The sequence below is a fragment of the Eleutherodactylus coqui genome, chromosome 1 (genome assembly GCF_035609145.1).
Source record: "Eleutherodactylus coqui strain aEleCoq1 chromosome 1, aEleCoq1.hap1, whole genome shotgun sequence".
Taxonomy (NCBI): domain Eukaryota; kingdom Metazoa; phylum Chordata; class Amphibia; order Anura; family Eleutherodactylidae; genus Eleutherodactylus; species Eleutherodactylus coqui.
The window spans coordinates 411593123-411609947 of record NC_089837.1 but is presented as its reverse complement, the minus strand read 5'-3'; the positions used below and the strand labels follow the sequence as shown (position 1 = coordinate 411609947).

At 38.9% G+C, this 16825-nt stretch overlaps 1 protein-coding gene across 1 annotated transcript in view; it reads right to left on the bottom strand.

Annotated features, from left to right (window-relative positions):
* Positions 1 to 5930, bottom strand: part of EDNRB (endothelin receptor type B) — a 52798-nt gene extending 46868 nt beyond the window's left edge. The window contains exons 1-2 of the mRNA XM_066593127.1: positions 5822 to 5930; positions 4820 to 5349 (exon numbers count right to left, since the gene is read on the bottom strand). Coding sequence (XP_066449224.1) covers positions 4820 to 5278 — 459 coding nt within the window. The 5' untranslated portion in view covers positions 5279 to 5349; positions 5822 to 5930. The remainder of the gene's footprint in view (positions 1 to 4819; positions 5350 to 5821) is intronic.
* Positions 5931 to 16825: the final 10895 nt, after the last annotated feature.

Sequence of the window (16825 nt, the reverse complement as noted above, 5' to 3'; positions counted from 1 at the left end):
TCTAGTGCAAAAGAATTAGCGTCGAAATTTAACGTACATAATCTAAATCTCTCACTTCTCAATGTCATAGAAACGTGAAATTTGGCAGGAGCATTGAATATGTCATAAATAGGAAAAGCTAATGGGTCCCATCTCGATTATTCAATTCTACGTGCAAAAGAATTAGCGTCCAAATTTTACGTGCGGAATGTAATTTCTTCACTTTCCGGTGTCATAGAAACGGGAAATTTGGCACGAGCATTGATTATGTCATAAATAGGAAAAGCTAATGGGTCCCAACTCCATTATTCAATTCTATGCGCAAAAGAATTAGCGTCCAAATTTTACGTACGGAATCTAATTTTCTCACTTTCCGGTGTCATAGAAACGTGAAATTTGGCACGAGCATTGATTATGTCATAAATAGGAAAAGTTCATAGGTCCCAACTCCATTATTCAATTCTATGTGCAAAAGAATTGGCGTCAAAATTTTACGTGCGGAATGTAATTTTTTCACTTTCCGGTGTCATAGAAACGGGAAATTTGGCACGAGCATTGATTATGTCATAAATAGGAAAAGCTAATGGGTCCTAACTCGATTATTCAATTCTATGCGCAAAAGAATTAGCGTCCAAATTTCATGTGTGGAATGTAATTTTCTCACTTTCCCAATGTCATAGAAACGTGAAATTTGGCACGAGCATTGATTATGTCATAAATAGGAAAAGCTAATGGGTCCCAACTCCATTATTCAATTCTATGCGCAAAAGAATTAGCGTCCAAATTTTACGTGCGGAATGTAATTTTCTCACTTTCCGGTGTCATAGAAACGGGAAATTTGGCACAAGCATTGATTATGTCATAAATAGGGAAAGCTAATGGGTCCCAACTCGATTATTCAATTATATGCGCAAAAGAATTAGCGTCCAAATTTTACATACATAATTTAAATCTCTCACTTCCCAATGTCATAGAAACATGAAATTTTGCACAAGCATTGATTGTGTCATAAATATGAAAAGTTAATGGGTCCCAGCTTGATTATTCAATTCTAAGTGCAAAAGAATTAGCGTCCAAATTTTACATAGGGAATCTAATTCTCTCACTTCCTGATGTCATTTTATATAAAGGAAATGTTGCATGGTTACCTCCACATGGTGTTTCCTGGGTAACGCAGAGAACTATGCAAAATGGTGAACATATGTTTTTCCTCAGTATCTCTAAAGTAACCACGACTTCATAAGATTTTCCGTGTGAACACCAGATAAACACCAGTACCAAATTAACTCGGGCGAAGCCGAGTATATCAGCTAGTCATTTATATAGTCTAAACTATGAATGATTAGCTGAATGCTAATCGTTCAGTGCAAACAGCAGCCGTTCAGTACTGAATGGCCGCTATGTTAAGTGAATGGAGAGGAGAAGTAGAGAGCAAGTAGTGAACTCTCCTCTTGTCGCCTCGCTGTGAGCTAACAATACTCAATCGTGTGCAACAGCACGGGAGCGAGTACATGTGGGGATGAGTGTCGGGCATCATCCCGAGTAAATGTGGCTTAAGACCATGCCCAAAGACACAAGTGGGCAGGAATTAAGAATCTATTGTATGCATTAGTCAGTGGAAAGGGCAGGGGAAATCATCAAAATCAATGAGAAAACTAAGTGGTGTAAAAAAAACTTGAGAACACTGCAGTAATCTCTCAAGAAGACTTTCCATGAAGTTACCACAAAGTTTAAAGGTGCTATTTTCTATGAATATTTAATAGTTTAAATAGAATACCTCCTGTAAGTATTACAAGAACTCATTGTTATAAACTTCCTGGGTTCTGTGCTTTGTTCAAGCCATAATTGGAGAAAAATATAAAAAGAGTGCCTGCCCACTCTACCTCCAACACACCGTATACAGGCAGCGTTACTCTCTGACCCCTTTTACAAATAATATTAGAAATGTAGCAGGACTGCCTCTATCGTACATGCATATTTAGCATGGTTCTAATATCTGCATGACAAATATTTCATAAACATTTCATGATTGGTGTTTCATAATGGACATAGTGTCTTTTACTCAGTAATATGTGGACAGAAGCAAGGCAGAAATATTTTCATGTTCACTGTCAGTCTCCTAAGATACTATCAGTAGTGTTTACCTAACTTGTTCAAAGATACATTTTAGAATTAAAAATAACTCCAAGATTCTTATTTTTAAATGACCTGTAAATGATGGTAAAACATATTTCAAGCATCTATCTGTCTATCTATCTCATATCTATCCATCTATCTATCCATCTTCTATCTCATATCTATCTATCTATTCTATCTTTCTATCTATCTATCTATCTATCTATCTATCTATCTATCTATCTAGCTATCTATCTATTTATCTCCTATCTATCTATCTATCTATCTATCTATCTATCTATCTATCTATCTATCTATCTATCTCCTATCTATCTATCTATCTCATATCTATCTATCTATCTATCTATCTATCTATCTCATATCTATCTATCTATCTCTCATATCTATCTATCTATCTATCTATCTATCTATCATTTATCTATCTATCTATCTCCTATATGTCTATCTATTTATCTATCTATCCCATATCTATCTATCTAACTACCTATCTACATATCTATCCCATATCTATCTATCTATCTATCTATCTATCTCTCTCATGTCTATCTATCTATCTATCTATCTATCTATCTATCTCTCTCATGTCTATCTATCTATCTATCTATCTATCCCATATTATTACAATGTTGGCTATTGTGTCTTGAAAGTGAAATTGGTAACTTTTATGTGCAGTAGGATATTCACTAGCAGCACGAATGCTTGCTTTAAATGATAGGCTTTGATCTCTTTCTACTCTTCTCAGTCCAGATAGGGATAACCCAGTTACAACTCTTTAACAGATAACCAGGTATGGTAATTGATATGAGCTTACAGTGTAACCTACATAAAACTGCATCATTTTTTTGGGTCAGTTTGACCACTTTCATTTAAATCAATTTTAATAAAACAATAAAGAAGGATATCATGATTTAGTGAGCCATTATGTGTAAAAAAAACAACTGTCACAGATTTTAATGTAGTAAGTAAATAAATAAGTCATTTCCCCCCTCCCTCGTTAATGGCAACTATGATTATCTCCAGAAAGGAATTTGTAAAAGCAATTTACAAACTTTCAAATACATAAGACAAAAACTTACATTATCACTAATCATTATTTCACTAATGCATTAATCCTAGCTAGATACAATATAAGGGCTCATGCCCACGGCTGATGTGGGAGTACTGGGATTGTAAACAAACCGTGGCCGCTGCTGATCGCGGAATGTCGTGCGTTTTCCGCGGTCTCCTTCAAGGTTATATTGATGGATAGAACATGTTGTGTTTTTTTACCACTCGCGTGAATCCACACTAAAATAATGTATGTCGGTATTGGCTGGCAGAAAAGCTATTAGGTTCAATAGATGCATTATTCCACTATGGATTTATGCCACGGGAACTACGTTACAAATCCGTTCATGAGTATTAGCCCTAATCCTAAATTAAGAGATTATGGGGGCCATTTACTTTTTTTATGTTTTAGATACTTTTTTTTACACTTCATCTGACAAGAGAGCATGGTTTAGTTGGAAGGGGCATAGTTTATTGGAAAGCACTTGGCTTAAATAAAGCAAAATATATAAAATGCTGGTACAAAATAATCTATTCAATAGGTGCTGCAAACTTAGACAAAAGTGCCTAAAGACCTACCAAATTTTTTATCCAGCATGAGTCACTGTGAAACATTTATGACATATTGAGGGTATGTTCATACTGAGGAATAGCAACAACATTTTCAGTGGTGAATTCCACCGAAAAAAAGCTTAAAAAAAATTTTTTTAGGCAGAATTCGTCACAGAACATTTTCCAGCAATTCAGCCTTGTGAACATAGAGTTGTTCTAGGTCTGGGTTTATACAGTCTATATATTAGACAGGATCAGTAAATCAGCCCCTACATCACTAGTTCTTTGTTCGGATTTAGCAGTTGACCTCAGGGAAGCAGTTTGATCAATCCCTAAGATAAATCTGAGATTCAGTCATACTCCAGGCACATTTCCCTAATTGAATATTTTCGTTCCCTTGTTTTTCAGCGTGTGAATTGTACAGACATCTGCATAGGCTTGTACCAGAGGTAATCAGGATGCACCAACAAAATCAGAAATTGATGAATATATTGGGTTCAATTTGCATGTATTAAAGGAGCATTTCAGTTTTATGTCAATAAAGTGTAATCACTATTTAATGAAACGTTCGGCAACTTTTCAGTATACTTTGTGTGTGCAATACTAATGACATTCAAAATCTTTTCTGTCCATGGTTAAAAACATAACCTATACTGACTTAATCCTGCCCTCAGCTGAGAACTGAATATGATTGTATTCGGTCTGGGCAATGTTCTGTGAGATAAACAACCAAAACTCCAAACTTACCAACATTGCAGCAAATGATTAGAGAAATGTGTATTCCTAATGTATTTAGCCCATAGAACATTGTATAGACTGGATCTAATTGTATCCACTTCTCAGCTGAGAGTAGGACTACGTACAGGTTTTCAGTCTCTAAATGTAGCAAGTGTTTTCATTCACTGACAGCAAGAAAATATCTTGAAAATGGTGAGGAATTGAGGCACTATTAAAAAGTTGTTGAACTTTTCATCCACATGCTATTGTCTTATTTTCATAAAACCGGTGGATCCATTTACATGATAGAATGATGAAATTGAGATATACAAGTCTTAATTCTGACATCATGAAAAGAGAAAAAAAGCCAAAGCAATCCTGTTCTTACCTTATATGTGGTGATTGGTATATCAATTATGATATGGAGCAGATCTCCTAGGGCCAAACTGGCAATCAGCAAGTTGGTATTATTTCTCATGCTTTTGTTCTTATAGATTATCCTCAACAGGGTGGAGTTCCCAATAATCCCTACTATGAATATCAGGCATGCAATCACGGTGTTAATGTATTTGAAAGTGTCATTGATCTCAAGCTGATGCCCACACGTGGGATACATATTGCTCTTTCTCGATTGATAACCTTTATTTTGAGTCATGCTGTGGTTTGATTGATGATGAGCATCCGAAGTCTTCATTTCATTTGTCTTTACTGTTGTGGACTCACTTCCCAGTAATGTTAGCTCTTCATTAGATAATGGTTGAAGGGAAGGACTATGTTCTCCACCAAAGACTACAACTACGTAAAACAACAATACTGCCAGTCTTACACAGTGCGATGCAATCTTCATGATGAGTAGGAATTGCAAAGGTTTTTCCAACTACTCACAGCTAACTGAAAGTTTATATATCCAGTCAGGACCTAAATGAAAATACAAAATATCACTAGTTGTGTTTGTAAATAACATTTAAGATAGAAAATGTAAACAAAAATTGATATAATCATTTTGAGTACATGGTACATTTACAGAACATTCTGTATATATGTGTATTATTGATTCATTCTTGTTATCTTATATATAGAAATAGTATATCTAAACTGGTTATTTTCTTCTTTGAAAACTAAGCAGATTTACCTGCAGTCCCACTTAAAAACCTCAAGTAAAATTGTAAATGCTAAAATCAACTCAATACATCTGTAGAATATATGCAATCCCATATATCAGATATAAAAAGAGTATATTAAGAGAAATATAAAACTACGTAAAATAAAATGTGAGGAGAAAATAAATATATCTATTTCCTAGAGAACAGCAGAAAACTTTGTATAGTAAAATGTGGCAAAAAAGTCATAAAAAATTAAGTAGAAATAATCATACTGATAGGAATGTTACCTGAATGTATCCCAGTATAATAGTGAAGAAGTAGTGAGGTAAGGACTTTTTTCTTCAGCTAGTGAGACGTTCTGAGGAGATACATCAGGCTGGGGATTTTCTGAAGTGTCTCAGTGGACATGGATGTAATGAACATGTCAGACCTTACTCCTGTTATGTGTGAGTGTCTGAAAATCACTAGTCAAATACTTGTACATCAGTCACTGACAGACCCCGCCTGCTGCTGCCTCCTACAACAACCTATCCCTAGATCATTCTTGTCCTTGTAGTCTGGACAGCATCATTAAAGCAGATCAAAGATCAAACCGGACTGCATTCATAGACAAGTTTTGCTTGGGAGATAAATATGTTAACATATTGCATGAATCACATAGGACAAGATACAAAGAAGCTGTATTGGCAGGACTAAATAATTAAGTTACTTGTATACCTCTTCTATGGAATGACTGAGCATCAGCAGCTATGTGTGATTGTATGTGTCTATGTCTATGTGTGATTGTATGTGTCTATGTCTATGTGTGATTGTATGTGTCTATGTCTATGTGTGATTGTATACCACAATATAAAAACGGAATTATAAGCATGATTATTTTTCATACAAGTAATCTTTGATATTTTTACAATCAGCTCACAAGTTTCACATGAAGACTCGTCTAAATAGAAAATTTAATTGTTAGGGCTCATGTACTGGCAGATCAGGATGCATAGTACCCGGACTGTAGTGAGTAAAGCTGTAGGCACTCTGGGGTTTATTTATTATTCAAGATACGACAGTTTTCTAGCACAAATTACACCAGAAAAATGTTTTCCACGCTTGTGACACTTTTATTACGAGCTTTTAGACACTTTTGGACCAATTTTTGGATTTGTATAAAAAAGTGGCGTGGTCTAAGTGGGGCCAAAAATTGACCAAAAATGTTGGCGCAATTCTTGTGGGAAACTAAGCAAACTAATAGTTGTTCTAAACTTAGGCTACCCAATCTTAACCCCTTAATGACGCAGCCATTTTTCTTTTTCCATTTTCGTTTTTTCCTACCCCCTTTAAAAAAATCGTAACTCCTTTATTTATCCATCGACGTCGCTGTATGCGGGCTTGTTTTTTTGCGGGACAAGTTGTATTTTTCAATGGTGCTATTTAAAGTACCATATATTGTACTGAAAAAGTTTAAAAAAATTCTAAGTGGAGTAAAATGAAAAAAAAACCGACATTCCGCCATCTTTCAGTGCGTCTTGCTTCTACGGCGCACAAACGGCAACAAAAATGACATGATAACTTTATTCTATGGGTCGGTACGATTACTACGATACCAAACTTGTATAGTTTTTTTTTTACTATACTCCTCTTTTTTTTTTTTCAAAGACATAAAATTTTTTTCAATTATTTTCTGCCGTCATTTTGTGCGCGCGATAACTTTTTTATTTTTCCGTGGACGTAGTTGAGCAAGGTCTCATTTTCTGCAGGATGTCCTGTAGTTTCTGATAGTATTTAGGAATACATACGACTTTTTGATCGCTTTTTATTGCGTTTTTTCTGGGAGACAGGGTAACTAAAAAAGTGCATTTCTGGGGTTCTTTATTTTTTTTTCGGACGACGTTCACTGTGCGGGAAAAATAATGCTCTACTTTGATAGTTTGGACTTTTATGGACGCGGCGATACCAAATATGTATTTTTAATTTATCATTTAGATTTTTAAATAATAGATATGGCAAAAGGGGGGTGATTTAAACTTTTACAACTTTTTTTTTTTCAATTAAAAAAAACTTTATTGATGTTTTTTTTACATTACTTTGAAGTCCCCCTGGGGGACTTTAAGATGCAATGCTTTGATCGCTCCTGCAATATGACGTAATGCTATAGCATTACGTCATACTGCTGTTTGACAGGCAGTCTATCAAGCCACCCTGTGTGGATGGCTTGATAGGCAGTCTGTTAAGGCAGCCCTGGGGCCTTTCATTAGGCCCCCGGCTGCCATGATACCTGCACGGCTCCCCCGATCTCACCGCGGGGGGGCCGTGCGGGACCCCCGAACACCGTTCGGGGATTTAAATGCCGCTGTCAGAATTGACAGCAGCATTTAAATGGTTAATAGTCGCGAACGGCCGCGCGGCCACTCGCGGCTATTGCCCGCGGGTGTCGGCTGTTATAAACAGCTGACGCCCGCACTGTATTTTCATACATACCCCGCGGCCACAGGACATACCGGTACGTCCTTGGTCGTGAAGGAGTTAAAATTCTACAGTTATAGAGCTTAAACAGACAAATGTGATTTAGTCCTGTTATGCGGCAGGGGTAATCACGACAGGATAACGTTACAAAGCGGAGCCATTGATTTCAGTGGTTTCGTTTTCACTATCAGGATTTTTGCCCGTTAATAGCATGGGCGAAAAAAGATTAACTACATACGGGAAAGATAGGGCAGGGCCTTTCATCCTGCTATTTTTTTCAAACTACTGCGCTATATGGTGCGGAGTTTGAACATCCGTCGAGGAAAATAAAAACCTCGTTCATGCACAACTACGCTCTGTCCTGGTGAGCGTAGTCACACATACAGCCGCCTGAAACCACCCTTAACACCGTATTTGCATGCATTTTACTTGAGTAATGATCAGAGAATAGTACTCATTGATGTCAATGGGTTCATTGTCATGACCATGTTTGCTCACCAAGCTCCCCATTTAAATCTACGGGATGTGCACAAGTGCGCACTTGATATGCGTACAATTGTGCAATACGCAACACAATTCCATTGGAAAAACAAATACATTGCGCTAAAGCGTGCACAATTGCACATACGGTCATCGGAACCTCCCTCATTATTCAGTGATAAATCCGGCACATTTTAAGACTGTCTAGTCTATGTTTGTCTAACTTTCAGACAGTGTTAGGTCTGCTACACATAAGTGTACGTGTAGATACGCTCTTGATAGCGAGACGTTTTGCGCTGTGAACATCGTGCTATTGTGCACATATCTGCACTGTTTACTATACTTTCTGCGCTGCTGGGGACTGCGCGTTGATTGAAAAAGCTGTGCAGCCTAATTAGTCCCTGGTGTTATCGATTTCCCCTGAAATTGTGCAATTTTGTGAGGATCGGGTGTGCACAGATCGGGTGCACCACAAAAATAGAGTATGTTGAGGTTTTTTTGTGTACGTGAAATGCGCCGAAAAGCGAAAGTGAGAATGAATCCATTGATAACAATGGGTTATATTCTCTGCGCAATGCATGTGCATATTTTGCATGCTGAAATGCATGCGCAAACGTGCTCGTGCGGTTAAGCCCTCAGTAAATAAGCCCTTCTGTGAACCAGAAAATGGTGTCGCTGTGGAGCACTGTATTATAGAATATTCACATGCAGCAGAACTGTTGCAGACATTTCTGTGACTGTCCTGAATGGGACTTGCAGAAACCTATGGCACATGCTGTAGAAACAACCCCACAAATACCTCATACCAGGGGTATAACTATAGAGGGTGCAGGGGATGTGGTTGCTCCCAGACCCAGGAGCCTTAGGGGGCCCATAAGGCCTTTGTTCTCCATATAGTGAGCCCAGTACTATGAATAAAGCATTATAGTTGGGGGCCCTGTTACAAATTTTGCATCGGGACCCAGAAGCTTCAAGTTACGCCTCTGCCTCATATGTATGTAATGGACTGTTCAGTTGCAGACATTGTACTGTAGGTTGTCAGGCTCAGTGGTTATAGTAAACCTCCGACTGGTGTCCTCTATCTATACTTAGGGGGAGTCTGGGTGATTTCGTAGCATAATTAGGTTGTGTGGACTGACTTGTGAATGGAAGTGAATAAGACGTTTGTAAAGAAGTGTTGTGTCTTATAAAGACACAGAAAGGAATGTTAGTGAGGATATGAAGCAGAATGCAGCCCCGGGGCGTAGATTGACATCTGTGTGTGTCTCTGTTAGCATCCAGATAAACTTGGTGAGTTTGCATTGCTATTCATTTGTGGATGTTATTTTATAGATTATTAGTATGTTAAGGTCTTTTTACATGGGTCAATTGTCGGACGCAAACACTCTGAACGCTCATTGGCGTGACAATTGGGCCATGTAAAGAACCATAGATCAGCAGACGAAGAAGCAAGCGCTAATTGTTCAGTTTCAGTGAGCATACACATGCTTGCTGATCGGCTGTACATCTCCCCGTGTAAACAGCTGGCCTATGGGGAATAACAATTGTACTAGCGATAGTTTGTCTGCATAAGCCAATTCTGAGCCCATGTAAAAGAAACTTAGAGGAACGCTGCCGATCAACATGCATGTGGATGTATGCTCACTAGACTCGGTTTAGAATTCGGACGGTCTGAAAGCATTTATATAGCTAATATACTAGTAAGGGTTTGCCACAAGATTGTAAAAATGTTGTATGAAACATGAAAGACCTAAAATAAATTTTCAAGGTGAAACTCCAGTGATTCAATATGAATATTTGTTAAATATTTCCGTTTTCACTGAATAGTTCTTTTGACTGTCAAGGACCCAGTACACAATGGTATGAATTAGCAAAAGTGAGTTGATTGACTGCAACAGCACAGATGGTGCCAGATATGAAAAAATGGCATAACTGAGCAATATGAGTCTTGAGACATCTGGTTTGGAATAGATTTAGGATAAAGTTCTCACAATACATGAAGAATTAGTCTCATATCTGACTAATAGCTATATACTCTATAAATATACATCTCGCTTCAATATGTTGGCTGAGTCACAGCATTTTTAAAATTAAGACAATATTTTTCTCCTGGTTTAAAGAGTTTTGATAAGCAAATCCCACCACTTAGACTGAAGGTGTTCCAAAATTTGAAAGTCAATCAGCAGCACAAAAAACACTATACAAGTGTGGGGGATTATACTCGCAGTGCACGCCACCCAGATCCCAAAGCATGAAGAGTAGGAGGTTTTTGTAGAAAGCAGTACCGGCGTCCAGGGAATAATTGAAGTCCAAATAGATCACTTCTAGAGATGAGCGAACGTACTCGTTTCGAGTACTTACGCACCCGAGTACCACCATTTTCGAGTACTTCAGTACTCGGGTGAAAAGATTCGGAGGGCGCCGAGGGGCGGGGAGAGGCGTGGCGGTGCGGGGGGTAGCAGCGGGGAACAGGGGGGAGCCCTCTCTCTCTCCCTCTCCCCCCCCACTCCCCACTGCTACCCCCCGTGCCGCCACGGCGCCCCCCGAATTTTTTCGCCCGAGTACGAAAGTACTCGGAAATCGCGGTATTCGGGCGAAAAAGGGGCGTGGCCGAGCACGTTCGCTCATCTCTAATCACTTCATATCCAACGTTTATTCATATGTAATATCCAGTATGTACAAATAGCGACGTTTCGACAGCCAGTCTGCTGTCTTTGTCAAGCTCATATAACCAGCAATGTATAGTAAAAACACCCCCATAAAATTAGTGCATAATATGGCTCACCTGTATCCAGGGGGACCTGCTTTCACCATGGGTCTCACAACTCACAGCGTTAGTCATCACCGACCACGCATGTCCGGAAGTCAGAACTTGAACTGTGGGCAAAGGGCTTCTGTATGCTGAATAGCGCATGCGCGGGCCACCGCTATGGGAAGCGTCGGCCGGCAGTTTACCGCCGGCGAATACACTGCCGTGGACAGGGGGCATTACTGATGCTGCAGTATCAAATGTGTTTTTTTATTATTATTATGAATATTGGAAAAGGCGGGTTTATTAAACTTATTTACTCGTTTTAACATTCTTTTTTAGTCCCCATAGAGGACTGGAACTTGCGATCATTGCACCATAATATCGCATTATACTATGTTTTGACAGGCAGTCTACCAAGACATTCCACAGGCATGCCTTGATAGGCAATCGGTAATTGGCAGCCCTGGGGACCTTCAGAAGGCCTCACCACGGAGACGTGGGCCATTTGGGACCTCCGAATACTGATTGGAGAATTTAGAGGCTTGGAAGCTGCGATCACCATTCATGCTGATTATGGTAGTTGCAGGCAGGTGTCAGCTGTCAAAGACAGCTGATACTGACAATGTACGGAGTGGGATCGACTCCCGATCCTATTCTATACAAACCCTGCAATCCCAGGGGCATGAAAGGGTTACAGAGGTTGATAAAAACATATCGTACGGCCCCACCACGATGAAATCTGGGGAGCCGTGCAGGTGTCATGGCTGGCGGGGGCCTTCTGAATGGCCCCAGGGCTGCCTTGAGAGACTGCCTATCAAGCCATCCCCATAGGTTGGCTTTATAGGCTGCCTGTCAGAATGCAGGAGCGATCAAAGTATTGCATATTGTAGTCCCCCAGGGGGACTTAAAAGTAAATTTTAAAATGTAAAAAAAAATAATAATAATAGTTTAAATCAGCCCCATTTTGCCATATCTATAATTAAAAAGTCTAAATAATAAAATAAAAATACATATTTGGTATCGCCGTGCCCGTAAAAGTCCGATCTATCAAAGTAGCACATTATTTACCCCGCACGGTAAACATCGTCCGGAAAAAAAAGAACACCAGAAATTCACTTTTTCAGTCACACTGTCTCCCAGAAAAAATGCAATAAAAAGCGATCAAAAAGTTGTATGTATTCTGAATTAGTACTAACGGAAACTACAGGACATCCTGCAAAAAATGAGCCCTCACTGAACTACGTCTATGGAAAAATAAAAAAGTCATTGCGCACACAAGATGACCGCAGAAAATAATTGAAAAAAATTAAATGTCTTTGAAAAAAAAAAAAGAGTAGTACAGTAAAAAAAACAAAAAACAAGAAATACAAGTTTCGTATCGTAGCAATCGTACTGACCCATAGAATAAAGTTATCATGTCGTTTTTGTTGCTGTTTGTGTCCCGTAGAAACAAGACGCACTGAAGGATGGCGGAATGTGTTTTTTTTTTTTCATTTTACTCCACTTAGAATTTTTTAAAAGTTTTTCAGTACATTATATGGTACATTAAATAGCACTATTGAAAAATACAACTCGTCCCTCAAAAAACAAGCCCTCATACAGTGACGTCGATGGATAAATAAAGGAGTTATGATTTTTTTAAGGGGGGAGGAAAAAACGAAAATGGGGAAAAAAAAGGTCGCGTCATAAAGGGGTTAAAGCATAGCTGAGTTTTTTTTTAACTATACTAGGTTTTCCTTATCCTCTCATTTGCTACTGTTTGCACCCTGTATCATACTTTAAGTTCTGGTATGCAGGTGCTCTTCTTTATTTTTCTGCAGGCTTACTGCTTACAATCCTTTTTTAGGCAGAGGGTGTGTCGCAGACATAGCATTTTGCCAGTAGTTCACTGTCCTATATTTCTTTCCCCTGACATTCCATGTTGCATTTCTCTGTCCGTGGTCCAATCAGCAGGGGGCAGTATCTGAATATATCAGCCTTCTGCTCTACTCGGATCATTCAGACATTCAGAGACATTCTGGCCAAATGGTTACTAAACCCAATATAATATACATACACACACTGTAACAGCAGGGGAGGCAGAGATTGTGGAGATTGCACCACATTGTATCTGCAGGTCTTTCAGCCTGTGAGTGCACTGGAGTGAGCATGTGAAAATAGCCCTTGCCCATGTCTTAACATCTAAGTAACTACAGAAGCTTAGTACCTAACAACAGATAATAGATTGCAGAGGAGCTGGAAAGGAGACCCCTAGTCACTTCAATCTTGATTTACAGTGGTAAAACAAAATTTATAATACAATTATATTACTAGATTGATGAAACACACCAAACCATTTAAAGATACAACAAATTCATTAACATTGGGTGACAATGATAAATTTGGCCCTTTTGTGCTAAAGATCGGGAAAAAAGTATGCCAGGGAGGTGGCATGAAAAAATCCTTTGGTGAGTACAAGGAACTTCAAATATAAAGGAAGTGCAGGGTTTAAATAGCAAATGAAGAAGGAAAAGAAGTCAGAGGAGCAACGGAGACCAGGGCAGGTTAACTGTTACTTAGCTGGATAAAACAGCCACCTGGGTCAAAGACCATAAAATGGCGCTGTTCATAACATAGGGGTTTGGCTCTACTCAAGTCCACACTGATTCTGAGGCTTCCATTGCTCGCAGAGCCACCGATCATTGGTCAGTTTCGACAGAGGGAATTGAAAGCCTTAGGTCACGGCTGTAAGCGAAGCCCGGCTGTGCCTCTACGAACGGCAGCGAGATTGTACTGCGCATAACCACGTACTCATGCAGGTACACTTTTTTTTGTTTATATTTTCCACAATTGCTATATATCTGCGACCACAAAGAACAATGGGCTCTATGTCATGGATATTCATGGTAAAATAGAACATGTTGCGTTTTTTTTTCCGTGAGCAGATTAAACAATTCTGGTTGGCTAATCTGATTGGAACTGTCTAATTCAATGCTTTTTATTTATCTGTGTGTTACCGTGAATCATATGCTCATGGAATTCGCAACTCAAATCTTGTCATGCGAGACCAACCTTACCCATCCTAATGTATCCCATGGATCCTAGTGGAATCCATCACACATTAGATTATTTTTAAGTCGGTTGAACAGTATTGCAGGCAATGGTATTTAGCCCAACAAATACAGCAGAAAACTGATGGATTGAAAGCTACATTAATGGAAGTCAACAAAAGTCCTTCTTAAAAAATAAAGATATTAATTGTAATGGTTTACTATTAGTGATGAGCGAGCATACTTGCTAAAGGCAATTGCTCCAGCGAGCATTGCCCTTAGAGTACCTGCCTGCTTGAGCAAAAAGGTTCGGCTGCCGGCGGCGGGTAGGGAGCTGCGGGGGAGAGCGGGGAGGAACGGAGGGGAGATCTCTCTCTCCCTCTCTTCCCCCCCACTCCCCTTGCTCACTGCCGCAACTCACCTGTCACCCGCGCCGTCACCCGAAAGTTTTCTCTCGAGCGGGCAGGTACTCGCTAAGGGCAATGCTCGCTCGAGCAATTGCCCTTAGCGAGTATGCTCGCTCATCACTATTTACTATAGATATATGCACAATTATATTACAAATGTTCAGTTCCAAACTAGATTGGAACTGCAGTGACAGCAGATTTGCTTCTCCTACTCTGGTATTAATCAGATTTATGTAACGAAAACATGGGTGGAGAACCTCTGTAATTGCTTTAGTCGTTATATGACATGAAAAAACTACATTTTTGACTTCTTACGCAAAGGCCAATTTTTACACATATAAACCACTTTGTGAAAGCCGAGTGTAGAACTAGGTTGGAATATATGTGATTTCAGAATTCAGCTGTCTACTTAACAGATTAATCAATAGAAAAAACTAGTATCTATGAGTAATTTCCTTAAAGTACATTGAGGGATATTAAAAGAGAAAAGTAATAAGAACATAAGTACAAGACACCAAGCCAAAAATGTTCCTCAGAGAGGTGCATCACCCATTACATTCCATCTCTGAAGTCAATTCAATGTATGGCAGTGATTGCTGTATCCTTATGGAGGCGGAAAGTCTCAGCTGTACATATGGTCACATAATAAAGCCCTAATTCACTATGCACTCCTGTTGAACAATCTAAAATTAAAGAGCAGACAGTTATTATCTTCATCTTGTTAAGTATAGCTACATTATGAAGAGGAAACACCTCTTGAGCTTAAAGTATAAATACTTATGTTATTTCCCTACGGTTTTACCAATACTCTTATAAGAACAGTTAGGAGATACATATGGAACTTAATAGATTCCTATTACATTTTTTAGCACTTGCATTTGGAATTTTCTTTTACAGCCTCCAATATGCCCAAAATATTTCAGACCACTCTATAAATGTTTACTGCCTTGTTGAATAGAGATTATATACTATTTATCTTCTTTGATTTTTGGAAATGGATAAATGAAGTAAAGATGACGCAAAGACTTTGTCTTACTATGTCCAAAATATGCACTTCTGGAGTTAGCTCTTTGACTATTCAGGCCACTACAAGGAAGCTATTGACATGTTAGTGGAGACAATTTGTGCTTTCTTGCATTATCCTCTAGGAAGCAGTCATTAGAAGATGGATAGACTGTGATGGGATACACATGGTCAAGGACAATACTCAAGTAGGTTGTGGTATTTAAATAATGCTCAGTTGGTGTCGTAGGGGCAAAAGTTTGCCAAAAGAGATCCTCAACTCAAGCTGAAGGATGGATGCATGGACTCATGTCAAATTATGACCCTGTTGTCTGAATATTACATTTTTACTGAAATTAGAAACACCAAGTGATATATCTTCTACTGTGCTGATTGGTTAGGTTTTACCAATTGTAGTATTAGTTCTCTCTTCTTAGAGGTCAGGCGTAGAGTGTGATGTGATGTTCTGCTGCTCTATAATATCCAAGATTTGATTACCTGTGAATTCATTGATGCTTAGGACTGGATTAATGTTGGTTGATTGAGGCTTAGCATGATGCTGATGGTATAGTTTTACATGTTATATTATTGCCATACATGATATATGATATTAGTAACCCACTCCATTCAATCACAGTGCAGAATCCAATTAATGTGTGCCAAATTAGTATTACTGAGAGACTCAGCTGAGGAAAAAAATCTTACTGCTGATTGCAGGCTACAGCTGGTAGTCTGAACAAAATGAATGCATTCTAATTAATGCATCATTATGTTGGAAGTTAAAGGAGTTTTCCAGAACTCCTTAGAATAAGTCATCAGTATCTAATTAGTGGGGGTTCGCCGCTTGGAACTCCCATGATCAGCTATTTGAATAGGCCATGGCTCTCGAGTGAGTGCTATCGACTTTTCACTGCATGCCAGGCACAGCACCGTACATTTCCTAGCAGTGATTCCTGGTATTGCAGCTGAATCCCATTCACTTGAATGGGACTCAGCTGTTCTCAGGCCATGTGTTTAAATAAATGTGATGTCACTGGTCTGAGAAGAGGCTGCAGCGCTCACCCAACCACCACGGTCTCTTCTAACACCTGATCGGCAGGGGTCTTAAAAGGTGGACCCCTATCGATCAGATATTGCCTATAAACCACATACAGCACTCAGTTTTTA